Source organism: Eulemur rufifrons, chromosome 6 (genome assembly GCF_041146395.1).
Source record: "Eulemur rufifrons isolate Redbay chromosome 6, OSU_ERuf_1, whole genome shotgun sequence".
Lineage (NCBI taxonomy): Eukaryota > Metazoa > Chordata > Mammalia > Primates > Lemuridae > Eulemur > Eulemur rufifrons.
In genome coordinates this window covers 9,833,023-9,848,236 of record NC_090988.1, presented here as the reverse complement: position 1 = coordinate 9,848,236, position 15,214 = coordinate 9,833,023, and the positions used below count along the sequence as shown (strand labels likewise).

General features: G+C 45.2%; 1 protein-coding gene across 4 annotated transcripts in view; it reads right to left on the bottom strand.

Annotated features, from left to right (window-relative positions):
* NFRKB (nuclear factor related to kappaB binding protein) overlaps window positions 1-15,214 on the bottom strand; it is a 31,555-nt gene that overhangs the window by 1,268 nt on the left and 15,073 nt on the right. Inside the window, exons 13-26 of one of the 4 annotated variants that reach the window (XM_069470752.1) lie at window positions 15,110-15,189; window positions 14,957-15,003; window positions 13,647-13,707; window positions 13,273-13,447; window positions 11,876-11,982; window positions 11,010-11,133; window positions 10,720-10,799; window positions 10,319-10,539; window positions 9,950-10,217; window positions 9,078-9,290; window positions 5,194-5,275; window positions 4,508-4,926; window positions 932-1,038; window positions 23-158 (exon numbers count right to left, since the gene is read on the bottom strand). In XM_069470752.1, coding sequence (XP_069326853.1) covers window positions 23-158; window positions 932-1,038; window positions 4,508-4,926; window positions 5,194-5,275; window positions 9,078-9,290; window positions 9,950-10,217; window positions 10,319-10,539; window positions 10,720-10,799; window positions 11,010-11,133; window positions 11,876-11,982; window positions 13,273-13,447; window positions 13,647-13,707; window positions 14,957-15,003; window positions 15,110-15,189 — 2,120 coding nt within the window. Of the gene's footprint in view, window positions 1-22; window positions 159-931; window positions 1,039-4,507; window positions 5,276-9,077; window positions 9,291-9,949; window positions 10,218-10,318; window positions 10,540-10,719; window positions 10,800-11,009; window positions 11,134-11,875; window positions 11,983-13,272; window positions 13,448-13,646; window positions 13,708-14,956; window positions 15,004-15,109; window positions 15,190-15,214 lie in introns of all 4 variants that reach the window. The other 3 variants (XM_069470749.1, XM_069470748.1, XM_069470750.1) reach the window with 3 other exon arrangements.

Genomic DNA, 15,214 nt, shown 5'->3' with positions numbered 1-15,214 from the left:
AAGAGTTTGCCTTAGACCTTACCTGTGTGGCCTGACCTTGCTGCTGAAGTTGCTGCAACTGCTGGGCAGTGAGGAAACTAACAGGCTTATTGCCAGCAATGAGCTTAGTACCTGCTGGCATGGTCGTGAGGATAATATTGCGGCCCAAACCGCCGAGGCTGTGGAGGGAAAGTAGAAGTAAGGTGTGATCCTATTATAGGATATTCTCTCTGGCCCAGATTTAGGCCAAGCATTGAAAGGCAACAGGGAATTCTGGTGCCAATGAAAATTCCAGTATTCTGTACTGAAATGGAAACCAGCTGCTGAGACCACCTTGATGGCAGAAGAGAAGGGCAAGCCCAGAAGCCCCCAGTGCTCTGGATGAAAGGGCCCTAGGAGCCATGCCCTGACCAGTAATGGACAGGGCCCCAGAGAGATGTGTGCTCCTGGCAAGACACCCTTCCCCACAGTCTCGTCGCACAAGCTGCCTTGAGACTGCCAGACTGATTTCATTGTGCCCTTTATATCTGTTTAAGTCAGGGCCACAGGTGACCCTCTTCCTCTAAACTGTTTTAGGTTCAGAGCTCAAATGTCAAAAGGAGGCTTCCCTCACGCCCAACCACACTCCATCCCAGTGCCTCTCACCCTCTTTTTCACTTTTCTCCCCAGTATGTATCACTACCATATACAATATACTGCTTTTTTATCATGTCTCTCCCTGTTCTACAACATAAGCTTGGAGACAGCATGGATTTTTGTCTGAATTAATCACTGCACCTAAAACAGTACTAGGTGCTGAATAAATGTTGAGCACAACAAAGGAGAGATATAGAAGGAGGGGCCAGGGAAAGAGCAGCCACGTTCCCATCCTGTGACAACGATGGATACTCTCGCCCCACCCCCCACCCCTCCAATCCCCAAATGTGTTCCTTCACTACTACACAGTACTCACTTGGCTCCAAGGTTGCCTTTGATGATGGGGGCTGTGACCACACTCTTGCCCTTCATCGGCTGGCTAATCACAGAGAGTGGAACTGTGATCCGTGTAGGCAGCTTCCCCTAAAGAGAAAAAGCAATCAGGTTTTATGGGTAGGCAACAGGAACCCAGCAGCAGGCGCCACAGATGCTTTCAGTCCCAGCACCCACCAGGGTCTCAACACTTCTCAGGTTTGCTCCCTGGCAGCCCTGTCAAAGCCACTCACATACCATGGGTAGGTGTCATTTCATCTGTTACCATCCTCTTTCATGCCACCTAAAACAGCAGCAATCCTATATATCTGCTTTCCACATGATAAAATCTATATCTAAAATCATGAAGGCAAGCGTGTGTGTTCACTGAAGCACAGCCCTAGATTCTGAGCTCCTTGGAGGGGAGAGTCTTACCTATCTCTCTAACCCCCAATCCATGGCCCAGTGCTGGGCGCACAATCACTCTGTGGTGAAATAAATGCAAGGACGGAGGAGGGCAAGAGTGAATTGACTGCTGCACTGGAATGCAGGCGCACTGGTGGAGAACAAACAGCAGGGCCACTGGCTTGGGAACAGGTCACATTCTCCAGGTGCTTTCGGTTTCTCCCAGAGATAAGAGAGGTTAGCTAGGGGACATTAATAATAAACCCAACCTCAGACCTACCCCTAAGCTAGTAAGGCCTAAGAAGAAAAAAAAAAAAAACAGACAGAAAGAAAGAAAAGGCCCAGAGTCTTTGGAACTTCAGGATGGCTAACACAGGCCCTAACCTGTTTTCAGACTGCCTGGCTTTAATCTTTGGTTGGCAAAAAAATTTATATGCAGTAAAATCTTCTGTAAATTAAATCCGATTTTTAAAAAACAATTTAAGTGGGGTGGTTGATAGGATGTTACCAACCATTTCCTATGAGCAGGCTAATTCTAAAGAAGCCAGGCACTCCGCTGCAGAACTGTTGCAGGTCCCCTCACCAATCTCCATGAAGTTTACTTTGCAGCCAGAATTTGCAGCCCATTAAAAAGCACTTAAAGATGCCTACAAGCAATAGAATATCTCCAGACAGTGCCTCCAAATGGATTTACTTGTGGTTTTATTTTCTTCCTGAAAATGCCTTAGTTGCTTAAAACATCCCAGACTACCTCTATACCAACCAGAATTATCCCTTCAGGAACTAGCCTAACTAGCTGACTGAAGGGGGGGGGGGAGGGGGGAAGGGATACCATTCAATACTTCCTGCCCCACCCAGCACTCTCCAGTTGCATTTACCTAGTAGATTGATAGACACTGGATAGAGCCTTTGTGTGTCAGGAGAAGGATTCAAGAGAAGCAGAAGTGAATTGAGTAAGTGCTGATTCCTTGCTTCCTTATTTCAACTTTTGTAATGCAGAAACCTAAATATTTCCTTTTAAACCACGCTGTTAGGGTTTTTTGCTTTGTGTGTTTCACTAATGTGTATGTCCTCCTTCGTTGCTCTGGCTTTTATCACAAATTATTGAGGTTTCCCTACATAGCCTGCTTAGTAACAGGAAACTGTTTTATGCTTCCATACACACCCACTATTCTGAACAGTGCTCCTTACCTAGAGGCTGAAGAATAAACACATATGCATCCAGAAACACACTCATGTCAAATGGAGTTTGATTTACGATAAATGTAGCATTTAAGTTAGTGGGGAAGGGATAGTTGATGATTTGGGCATAATTTTCAAACTATGACATAAGATCCCTACCTCATGCCACTCACAAAAATATATTTCAAATGGACTATCAATTATACTTTTTTAAAACTCAAAATATTTTATGAAAATAAAGGTTAATATTTTATAACCCTGGTGTAAGGCAGGCACGGGCACAAAACTTAGAAACCATAAAAGAAAATGCTGATAGATCTAACCATGTAAAATTACAAATACCTGTAAAGCAAAACGCTCCTTATGCAGGGTTCAAACCATAAGATAATACCTTCTATATATATAAAAAATTAACATCCAGGGCCGGGCGCGGTGGCTCAGCCTATAATCCTAGCACTCTGCGAGGCTGAGGCAGGTGGATCGTTTGAGCTCAGGAATTCAAGACCAGCCTGAGCAAGAGCAAGAGCAAGACCCCGTCTCTACTAAAAATAGAAAGAAATTAGCTGGACAACTAAAAATATATAGAAAAAATTAGCCAGGTGTGGTGGCGCATGCCTGTAGTCCCAGCTAATTGGGAGGCTGAGGCAGGAGGATTGCTTGAGCCCAGGAGTTTGAGGTTGCTGTAAGCTAGGCTGACACCACGGCACTCTAGCCCTGGGCAACAGAGTGAGACTCTCTAAAAAAAAGAAAGGAAAGAAAAGAACATCCAGAAGATACAAAGGGCCACCTCAAACAATATGAAAAAGCCAAATACCTCAAAAGAAAACTGGCAAAGATTTACTTACCACTACCAGGTACGTGCCAATCTTCACATGAACAGATGCTTAACTCACTTATCAGGGAAATAAATGGAAAAAGAATCCTCTTTGCACCAGTGAGATGCGCACATAAAAGTTAAAAAGGTGTTTTAAGTAGTAGTCAGGTCTAGGGGAAGCAGCAAACTTGCTAGGAATGCACGCTGGCATGGCCTTTTTGGTAGCACAATTGGAGTATAAAAACTTTCACTATGGCCAGGTGCAGTGACTCATGCCTGTAATCCTAGCACTCCGGGAGGCTGAGGTAGAAGAGTCACTTGAGCTCAGTAGTTCAAGACCAGCCTGAGCAAGAGTGAGATCCCATCTCTACTAAAAATAGAAAACTTAGCTGGGCATGGTGGCGCATACCTGTAGTCCCAGCTACCCCGGAGGCTAAGGCAGGGGGATCACTTGAGCCCAGGAGTCTGAGGTTGCTGTGAGCTACAATGCACTCTACCCAGGGTGGCAGAGCAAGATTCTGTCTCAAAAAAAAAAAAAAACAACTTTCACTACGTATAGCTCCGCAACTCATTCTAGTATGTTCTGCTTCAGAATTACTTATACATGTTCACACACGTGTGTAAGAACATTCACTGAAGTTGACAGTGGAAACGTATCCTTACCAGAATCCCTTCTATGGATTACCATGAAACCATTTAAAAGAACCCAGTCAGTGTCTGTATATGGCCTAGAACAATCCCCAAGACAGAACAATATACACAGTAAGGTCTCTCACGGGTTTGCTTTTTCTAAACTTCATGCATATGATGTATGAAAATGCTCAGGAAAAAGATTAGAAGGATAAATGCCAAATTACCAGCAGTAATTAGTTCTCATGAAGGGAGAATTACAGGGGCGGGATAAAAGAAATTTTATTTCACCTGCACTGGTGTTTAATATTTTAAAAGAATGCATGCATGTACTACACTTTTATAAATTGTGTTTCAAAAGAAAACAAAAAAGTCAGTTAGTAAATAAATCTATTTGGGTCAAAAGAGGTGATATAAATAGGGCTTCTAATTTCCATTCCTAAAAGGAAGTTTCCTAGTACTTAGGGAGTCTCTCGTGTGATGGGGAGTTAACAGCCTTAAGAAGTTCCCTAAACAGAAGGACTATTCTTCACCACTAATGTTACTCACAGTTTGGGAGGTGGACACAACCGTGGTGCTGACAGGCACCTGCCGCACGGTGGGAGCTCCTGTCCCGATGCTGATGGGGGTGCTTGCAGCCCCAGAAGCCACAGCCACAGTCTTGGACACAGCAGCATTCATACTGGGCAAGGACACTGCTGAAGTATGAACAGTTCCAGACCCACTGGCTACCGAGGCCCCTTGCTTGGCATGGGTTGCTACTGTGATGGTCTGGCCTGCTTTGGGAGGCATCACCCCCAGCCCCTGCACGATGCGGATTGTGGCAGCTGGTTTTGCTTCTGAAGAGACCACTGTGCTTTTGCCCTTCTGGTCTGCCACACTCACACCAAGAGCTGGCATCAAGCGAAAAGCTGAACTTGAAGCTTCTGTTGGCTTGAGGTCAGGAGTCACTTTGACCACGGTGGTACCTGTTGGAGTGGATGAAGGGGCACTGGCTGAACTGGCCTTGGCAGGGCTATCAGCTGCATGGATTGGATTGGAAGTGACGTGTAAGGTAGCAGAGATGCCTTTGCCTGCAGTGCCGCTTCCTGTCCCGAAGAGGTCCTGGGTCAATTTGACTGTGGTAACCTGGGACTTGGCCAATGTGGCCATCATGTCCGGCGTGATTCGCAGAACTGTCTGGCCCTTGGCATCTGTGGTGATGGAAGAGGGTGGCAGACGCAATACATCCTTACCCTGGATACGGAAGTTAGTGGCTGTGAGTGGAATGCTGTTGCCCGTCTGGGGCTTCACACCAAGCTGCCCAGTAATTGCCACCTGGATGGGGAGAAGTAGCACTGATGAAGGGATTCGCCATGCTCGGGTGGTTACATTGCATAATTAGCCAAACTTCCATTCCATGAATACGTTTCATATTTTTTTGACTTTTCATGTGGAACAATGATAAACATTCACAGATGTAGAGAATAGTATAATAAACCCACATACCCTTCATCCAGCTTCAAATATTATCACTTTGTCAATATTATTTTACCTATCCTTCTCCACTTGGGGGAGTGGGGTGGGAGGCAAGAAGTAGAATATTTTAAAGTAAATCCAAAATCTATCATTTTACCGATCAATACTTCTTTATACATCTACAACCTAGAAAAGGACTTTTAATCTAAAAAAAAAAAAAAAAAAAAGAAACCCCAAAACCCATCACTACCTAACATAATTAACACCACTATATATTCACATTCCCAGGCCGGGCGCGGTGGCTCACGCCTGTAATCCTAGCACTCTGGGAGGCCGAGGTGGGCGGATCGTTTGAGCTCAGGAGTTCGAGACCAGCCTGAGCAAGAGAGAGACCCCACCTCTACTAAAAATAGAAAGAAATTATATGGACAGCTAAAAATATATATAGAAAAAATTAGCCGGGCATGGTGGCGCATGCCTGTAGTCCCAGCTACTCGGGAGGCTGAGACAGGAGGATCGCTTGAGCTCAGGAGTTTGAGGTTGCTGTGAGCTAGGCTGACGCCACGGCACTCACTCTAGCCTGGGCAACAGAGTGAGACTCTGTCTCAAAAAAAAAAAATATTCACATTCCCCAACTGTCTCAAAAACGTCAATTTATGGTTGGGTCAATTTCCATTTCGAGAGCAGTAGTGCAGCATGGTGGTTCTGAGCATGGGCTTTGGAGCCAGACTTCCTGGGTTTATAATGCCAACGTTATCTTTTTGTTTTTTAGAGATAAAGTCTATGTTGCCCAGATTGGACTTGAACTCCCAGGCTGAAGCAACCCTCCTGCCTCAGTGGAACCACAGGTGCCACCACCACACTGAGCTTCCAAACTTCTCCCATATGTAACAGATGCAGCCCTTTTAGCCTTACTAAGGGATTTCCTCTCTCTGTGGCATAATCAATTTTCTCTCCCCTCTAATGGACCGCGGCTGTCACAATGCAAACATGCTGCAATATTTCCCATCCTAAAAAACAGCCAACCCTGGCTAACTCCACACCTCCCTCCATCTACTCCAGTCTACCCCACATTCCACTCCAGTTCCAGTTCTCTGCCCTCTTCACAAGCAAATTCCTCTAAAAATTACCTAGACAGTCATCCCTTGGTATCTGTGAGCAACTGGTTCAAGGCCTCCTATGCAGATACCAAAACCCTCAGATGTTCAAGTCTCTGATATAAAATGGCATAGTATTTGCATATAGCCAAGCACAGCCTCCTGTACATTTTATATCATCTCTGGATTACTTATACTATCTGATACAATGTAAATGCTATGTAAACAGCTGTTACACTGTACTATTGTCTTAATCTGTATTACTTTTTATGGTTGTATTGTTATTTTTTATTGGGTTTTTTCCCCCAAATATTTTCCATCTGCAGTCAGCTGAATCCGAAGTGCAGAACCCATGGATCCAAGGGCCAACTGTATTCACCGTCTCTGCTTCTTCACCTTACTTTCTCTTTTGAACTCATTCCCCAAAAGCCACCAGTCCCCTGGACCCAGACTGTGCCTGACCCCGGTGCCAGTCCCTCCTTCACCAGCACCTCTCTCACTGCCTTGCTGTCTCCAGCCTTTTCTTCTATCTCCGTAGTGATGCCATTATCAGTCACTCAAGCCAAGACCATGGGGTCATTCTCAACTCCCTCCCCTCAGACTCCTACTCAGGCCACCACACAATCACACTCAACTGTTTTCCGACCCACCCTTCACCACCTACAATGATGGCCAGCGTCACCTCTCACCTGACTACTGCAGCTGCCTCCCACATGGTTCTCTGCTTCTATTCTTATCTCCCTCTGTTCATTCTAACCAGCAGCCAGAATTTCTTTAAATGCAAACCAGACCAAGTCACCCTGGCTTGCCATCTTCCAGCAGTTCCCCATCACATTTAAATTAAACTCAAAGTCTAATATAATCTAGCCACTGGCCACCTCTCCTGACCTTATCTTCCAAAATCTCACACTTGCTCACTATGCTTCAGCCACAGTTTTCCTGTTGTTCTTCAACACATTCCAGACACGAGGCATTTGCACTTGCTAGTCCTAGGCCTGGAATATTGTATCTCCCGATCATGACATGGCACACTAACTCCATCCATCTCTCTCTCAAATGTCATCTCAGAGAGGCCTTCTCTGATCACCCTAGCTAGAATAGTGTACTACCACTCTCCACTCCTTGGCCTCTCTACTGATTTTCATAGCATTTACTACTATCTGACACTGAAGTATTTGTCTCCCAGCTCTATGAGAATATGAGTTCCAAGAGGGCAGGGACTTACTCTGTTTAATATACCACTAAACCCCCAACACTTAGGACAATGCCCAGCACATGAAAGACACTCAATATGTGTTGAATGAAAAAAAAAAAAAAAAAGATGTTTCTTTATCATTACGTGGTTCCATCTCTTCACCTGTAAAATGGAGATGACAGAAGAGCCCATGCCACAGTGCTATGAGGATTAAAGTATTTAACGGGTATAAAATGCTCAGCACAGTGCACGTAGAAAGCACTGTTATCGGTATTAGTTGCCATTATGCTTAACAATTCTTTGAAGTTCAGTGATTATCCTTTTATACTTACAACCAAGAAAGCACAATATTTTTTTAACAGTGTCAATGGATTGCTTTATTTCTGTTTGCAAGCATATATATTTTTTGATTATTCAATTCCATTTATTTATTTATTTATTTATTTTAGTTTTATTACTATTTATTTTTTTTATTTCAGCTTATTATGGGGGTACAAAAGTTTAGGTTATGTATATTGCCCATGTCCCCCCACCCCCCCAAGTCAGAGCTTCAAGCGTGTCCACTCCCCAGACAGTACGCATCACACTCATTATGTAGGTATACACCCATCCCCTCCCCAACCCCCCACATCTGTCCGACACCCAATTGGTGTTATTGCCAAATGTGCACTTAGGTGATGATCAGGGAAACCAATTTGCTGGTGAGTACATGTGGTGCTTATTTTTCCATTCTTGGGATACTTCACTTAGTAGAATGGGTTCCAACTCTTTCCACATCACCGTTATTTCTTATAGCTGAGTAATACTCCATGGTATACATACACCACATTTTACTAATTCACTCATGTACTGATGGGCATTTGGGTTGTTTCCACATCTTTGAGATTGTGAATTGTGCTGCTATAAACATTCGAGTGCAGATGTCTTTGTAACAGAATGTCTTTTGTTCTTTTGGGTAGATGCCCAATAATGGGATTGCTGGATCAAATGGTAGGTCTACTTGTATCTGTTTAAGGTATCTCCATATTGCTAAAAAAGCACAATATTAATATATTCTCTTTTTATTACTGGTAAAGTGAAAACTCAATAAACTATGGCCATGGGAATTGACCTAAATAAATTACGCCATAGGACTTTAAATAAATTCATTGAATCTACTCCAAATACAGAAATTCAAGAAATCTCTTTGGCATCTACAAAGGTTGCACTGCCTTTGGTGGGGATTCACACCCGGAGTACATATAAACCAACGGTCAAGGATGACAAATCTTTTTCCCATGGGCACCTAGTCTGGTCGAGAACCTCCAACACCAGTGGTCCTTGCTTTAGGACAAAGGAGTAAGATCCACCTGGAAAGGGTTCCACCTACCTGCTTGATAATGTTCTGTCCTGTGACATTTTGGATGACAGCAGCCGTGGAGGCACTTGGAGCAGAGGTCCCAGGAGAACTCGTGGCCGGCTTACTCACAGGGCTGGCTGCAGCAGGGAGACTCGTCACCGTGAGCCCCGTCTGCCCAGGTCCAGGCCGCTGCACAGTGGCCGCTGCAGTCGGCGCTTTGACTGGAACAGTAGCCATTACTGTCTAGTTCAGGGCATGAGGCCAAGAGCTCAATTAGACACTAAGACGTAGACCAGCACTCCAAGCAGACTCTTCCCGCATGTTATCACCCAGAAGGTACTCCTCTAAAAGTACTTCGAATCTAACAGTGCTAAGGCTCACCACTCCCTAAAATGGACACTGTAAATTTTTTGTATTTGTGTAGAATATCTCAATTTTCAGAATGCTTTTACATTTAACATCTCATTTTATTCCTACATACTTAGGACAAATTCCATTACACCCCTCCTACAGTAAAGGAAACTGAGGCAAGGAAGATACTAATCTTCTCTAAAATCACACGCCTAGTTAGTAGCATGGCTAAGACTAGTGGCACACTGGAAGGAACCTGAAACTCACAGGTTGAGATTGACACCCCACCTCTACCAGGGTCCCAATGTTAGAATCCTGAGTAAATCACTAAACTTCTCTAAAGGTCTGATGATTCCCAACATGTAAAATATAGCATCTAAAAACACTTGCCCAGCTTTGAACATTAAATGAGTTGTTTCAATGAACGGCTTCAGTAACAGCAATAATCTACAACTCCTCGGTCCTTACCCAGACCCTGCCTGTCTGACTCATTAGCCCACCTCTGAGTCTGCTGTCCCTGCTTCCCAATGACCTGTGGCTTCCCTGTTTACCTGGGGCACTACTTTGGCTTGTGTGGCAGTGGCTGGAACACGGATCTGCGGTCCTCCAGGCATCTGTGGCAGTGTCTGTGCGGGCCCTGACGCCTGCTGGGGAACAGCAGGAAGGGGAGGCTGGGCCACCACCCGTACCTGGGGCACTCCTGCTGAGCCAGTGTGGCTCACGACTCGGGTAGCCTGAGAACTGGGTGGAGTCTGGCTGGAAGCTGGGGAAAGCATTGTCCCCAGCTGTGGCATTGTGGGTGAGGATACCAGAAGAACACTAGGAGGAAAAGCAGAAAAGAACAAAAAAGCAAAAACTCAGGACATTCTTACAAAAGGAATTTGGAAGGAAAAAGCTAGAGAAGAAAAGGAAGGGCTTACCCTGAGCTAGACTTAGCTGGTTCGGAGACAGTGGTAGGGCCGCTTTTGTTCACTGATGATACAGGTGGAGGGGAGATCGGAGTGGCAGGCAACGCTGGCGTGGTGGGGGTTACAGGTGTGACAGGGGTGGGTGGCATGCTAGAGTCACTGAGGCTCATCTGGCTCTGCTCTGAAGGGCCACTGCTGAGGACTTTTACAGAGCTCTCTTTGCTACTGGACTTCTAGAACAGAAGACAAAGGGAAATTCCCCTGCAGGTGCCATGAAGTTTCCACTGAAGGCAGGCATGGCCCGCAGCTCCTGCTGTGCTCAGTTAAGTGAAAGCCGAGTACCTATTCCTAGTTGCCTCCATCCAAGAACATCCCAGAATCCCTACGGCAGATGCCGTCATCAGGTCACTTACCACCTTGGATGGGGGCTTAGGTTTTTGCTGAAGGGCTTTTCTGGCTTTAGCCGCAGCTGCTTGTGCTTGGTGAATCCGCTCTGTAAACAAGAGTAGTGAGCCTCAGCAAGAGTTTAACCTTAGCATACTAAGAAGGGGGGCTTTGTTAAAAACCAACACCTCACTGGCGGGCTATCCTGCCTCTGCAATCCTATCCTGCTTAAACGCCAAGGAGAAGACCAATGGAATTGGCGCAGAAAGTCAAAAGCACCCTAGTCTCGTGGGACACACCACCCAGAGGCCTCACACACCAAACTCTTCTTCACTCCGGTCCCGATGCAGGTAGATCCACAGCTTTCGCCCAATGTCATACTTCACACAAGGATCTTTCTCATAATGTAGCCGATCCAGTGCACCACTCACCACTGTATTCACCTAAGAGCCAGAGCAATGGGAAATAAAAAACAAGTCAGACCCAGATAAAATAAGTAACTTGGGCTCTGGAGAAAAATCACTGGATAGAAGTCACAGCTGATAAGCAGATTATTAACTCAGCCTAGCTGTGTACTTTCAATGACTCACCAAATCGTTTCTCAAAACAAGAAATGCTGTAAGACTACTGAGATATTGATCCGCTTCCACCGTAAGGATACTGTACACTAAGTAAGTGACCGGCCTTCTCTTTACCATAAGCTAAAGCAAAGCCTACAGCCAAATTTGTGCTTCACTGATGCAAGGGATTTTGGTCATCACTATGCATTTTTTTTTCTCTTTTGAGACAGTCTGGCTCTGTTGCCCAGGTTAGAGTGCAGTGACATCATTATAGCTCAGAGCAACCTCAAACTCCTGGGCTCAAGTGATCCTCCTGCATCAGCCGCCTCAGTAGTTGGGATTATACGCGTGTACCACCACACTCGGCTAATTTTTTTATTTTTTGTAGAGACGGGGTCTCACTGTGTTACCCAGGCTGGTGTCAAACTCCTGGCCTCAAAGCAATCCTCCGTCTTGGTCTCCCAAAGTGCTAGGATTACAGGTGTGGGCCACCACACCTGGCACCATTTTTAAAGATATCCTTTTTCCCTTATTCAATTTAAAAATGTTATATTTTATATTTCCTAATAAATTTCCTTAAATCCATCCTGAGACAAAGCAAAAGTAATCTCTTCCTCCACACTACCTGAGTGCTGGTGACATCTGGTGCAAGAAACTGGGAGTCCTTGAGCAGTTCACAGATCTCTGCCCGTGTGCCTTCTCCATTAGGCAGCCGAGCCGCAGCATCCCGAACTGATGACATCAGGAAATGAAAAGTCCAAGAGTCAAGCAGGGCTCCTACTGAGAACGAAGTCCCCTGACCTGCTGACCTGCTGGTGGGGGACGCTCCCTGGGGTTCCTGTTCCTCTGCCTTACCCAACTCAGCGTTAGGTACACACTGCCCTCTAGTGGCTGGAAGCTTTGCCACTGGCGTTTCCTGTACACTCTACACACGTTAGGCAAGACTGAAGTAAAGGTCTATGGACACCTGAGAATTCAGTGGACCCATGAACTCGGGTGGGGAAAAAATTATATCTGTAACTAAAATTTAGCATTTCCTTCAATTATGAACAAAAGTAACACATTGGCAGTGCTGTGATGGTGTATATAAATCAGGCTATTTTCATACATTGTAGCTGTTGCAAACAACCCAGAACATCATTTACACTCATTACTATCTGGAATTACAGTAGTTATAAGACCTGCTGCCAGATCTTATCATATAATATCATCATAAAAACATATATATTTCTGCACCATAAATTTGTTTTAACATCTTCATAACTACTTCAACAAGACTGGTTTCTTTTCTAACTCCATGTATTTTATTTTATACATTTAAAAGCATAATTCTGAGAAGGGATCCAAAGGTTTCATCAGACCGCCAAAGGGATTCATGGCACAGAAAAGTATTGAGAACCCTCAATTGTTTTTAAAACAAACAGGGTCTCACTCTCACACCCAGGCTGAAGTACAGTGGCCCAATCCAGTTCACTGGAGCCTCAAACTCCTGGCTCAAGTGATCCTCCCACTGCATCCTCCCAAGTACCTGGGAATACAGGTGTGTACCACCAGCTAATTTTTTAAATTTGGGTAGAGATGGGGTCTCACTATGTTGGCCAGGCTGGTCTCAAACTCCTGGCCTCAAGTGATCCTCCTGCCTCAGCCTCCCAAAGTGCTTGGATTATAGGCCTGAGCCACCGTGCCCAGCCAAGAAAACACATTTTTAAAAGCAATCATAACCTGGAGGAAGCAAATTCCTACACTTAACCTAATATTTAGCTGGCCTGTGAGCAATTACTAAATGATCATAAATGTGAACCCAGACTTCAGGAAGAAACACTGATTCCTGGCATCAGTCTCTGAAGTTAGAATTCCCCGTTCATCTCCCAAATTCCAAACCTTCCAAAAACTATGCCTCACCCTCAAAGCCTTCCCTGAGTAGTGGGGTGGAAGAGGACGGGAGGACAGAGTTCAGAGTTGATTAGAGAAAAGCTTTAGGGTGAAAAAAGGGATCCCTGATAATAAACACATGCTACATACCAAGAGATAGGATGGTGACGTAGGCAGGCCGGTCGGAGCGCAGCAGGGAGTGCTCCCGAGCCTTGTTGAGCGAGGTCTCCTTGTCAAACACGCCCTTCACCGGCCCCACCACAGACTCAAAGCCATGCATGCGAAAGGTGAAGGCCTTATGAGGTTGGCTATACCTGTAACGCTCCTAGCAAGAGAAAAGGGACAAGAGGCTCCTAAGACAGAATTAGCGAGGTTCTCTATGGGGCTCCTTTACCATAAGGGGATCCCTGTGCAGAGATTAAAACAGAAAGGAAACAGGTGATCCCACTAGCAACATTGAGCCAACAATGGATGGTCCTCAGAGCTAGTCACTGAGCAATGGAACAAAGACAGGTATTTCTTACCTGCTCCTGAAAAACCCGTTTCTCCTCCCCTGTGCTGGGCCGTACCACATAGTCAGTTCTTCTGGAACACAAAGAATTTTATATCAACTCTGAGACCTAACATATGGGTCACAGACCTCATCCCCCCTTCTTCAGAACCATTCCCTCTACAACAGCGAAAATTGTATCTTTGTAGGTATCAAATTCTTACAAAGGTGAAAAGTCTACTTTTCAGCTCCTACCAAGTAACTCCTGTTGGTATTTCTAAATTTACTTGATTATTAGAAATATTGAAAGGTGGCCAGGCATGGTGGCTCCTCTATAATCCTAGTACTTAGGGAGGCCAAGATGGGAGGATTGCTAGAGGCCAGGATTTCAAGGCAACGTAGCAAGAACCCATCTCTACAAAAAACTTTAAAAATTGGCCAGGTGTGGTGGCATGCACCTGTGGCCCCAGCTACTGAGAAGACTGAGGCAGGAAGATCATTTGAGCCCAGGAGTTTAAGATTACAGTGAGCTGTGACATCACTGCACTCTAGCCTGGGCAACAGAGCAAGATTCTGTCTCAGCAAAAAGAAAGAAATCCAAAAAGGTATTGGGTAGGTGGGAAAGAGGCTGACATTTTTGCCTACTGTTTTTAGTGTTACTACTAAGTAAGCGCATTCTAACTGCAACAAAAAATTCAGCCTAAAGGAACAAAGGACTTCAAGTGTGTTAGATGACAAGGGTAGTTGTTCTGCCTATAGGGCAAGCACACAGAAGTTGAGTTCTACACCCCCATTACATGAAGCAAGATTTCTGTCACACTTAAGCTGGGCCTCTGTGTTGGCTGGCCTCTAAATACAGAACCACGCCAGACTAGAAACAGTAACGTGAGACCAGGTGATATAAAGAGCTCAGGAATAGGACTCAAGGGATCTGAGCTCTAGTGGGGTCCCGCCACTAATCTTCAGCAAGTCACTTAAACTCATGCCTCAATTCCTTCATTGGTAAAATGAGAAAGGTGGATCAGATGAATCCTTCTCAAATAGGAACCAGGAAAGGGCGCACGGGGAAAAACCTGTGTCTATGTGCAAGAGAGACCATATGCCCCTCAGAGGCTCCAGGGCACGGTCCTGCCCCCATCAAGAAGCCCCTCCCCAGAGAGTCACTCTTACTGAGGGGAGTGTGTGGCCTCCTCAGGTATGCTGAAGCAGGCAAGAGTCAGAGGACTCTAGGATCTCTGAAGTCCATTATGGCTCTAACATATGAAGAAACATCAGCAAAGCCATGGCAGTACCTTACACTAGGATTTCATGGGACACCACCCACTATGAGAGTATTATACTCACACCCGAGGGACAGGTGTTGTAGCATCTGAGCTGTCTTCATTTTCTTGCTGGAGAAAAGGAAAACATTAACAGGTAAATGGACTAAAGAATTCTCGAGAACTTAAGGATCTGGAAACCCAATAAGAAAGAGCTGGTATTTCTTAAAAACCATACCTTACAGAAGGCCTGGTCTTTGGTCTCTAGCCACAGCTGGAAGAGGGCAGCTAATTCCTTTTCATTATCTTGGGATTGGCCTATTAGAGGAACAAAAAGACAAAA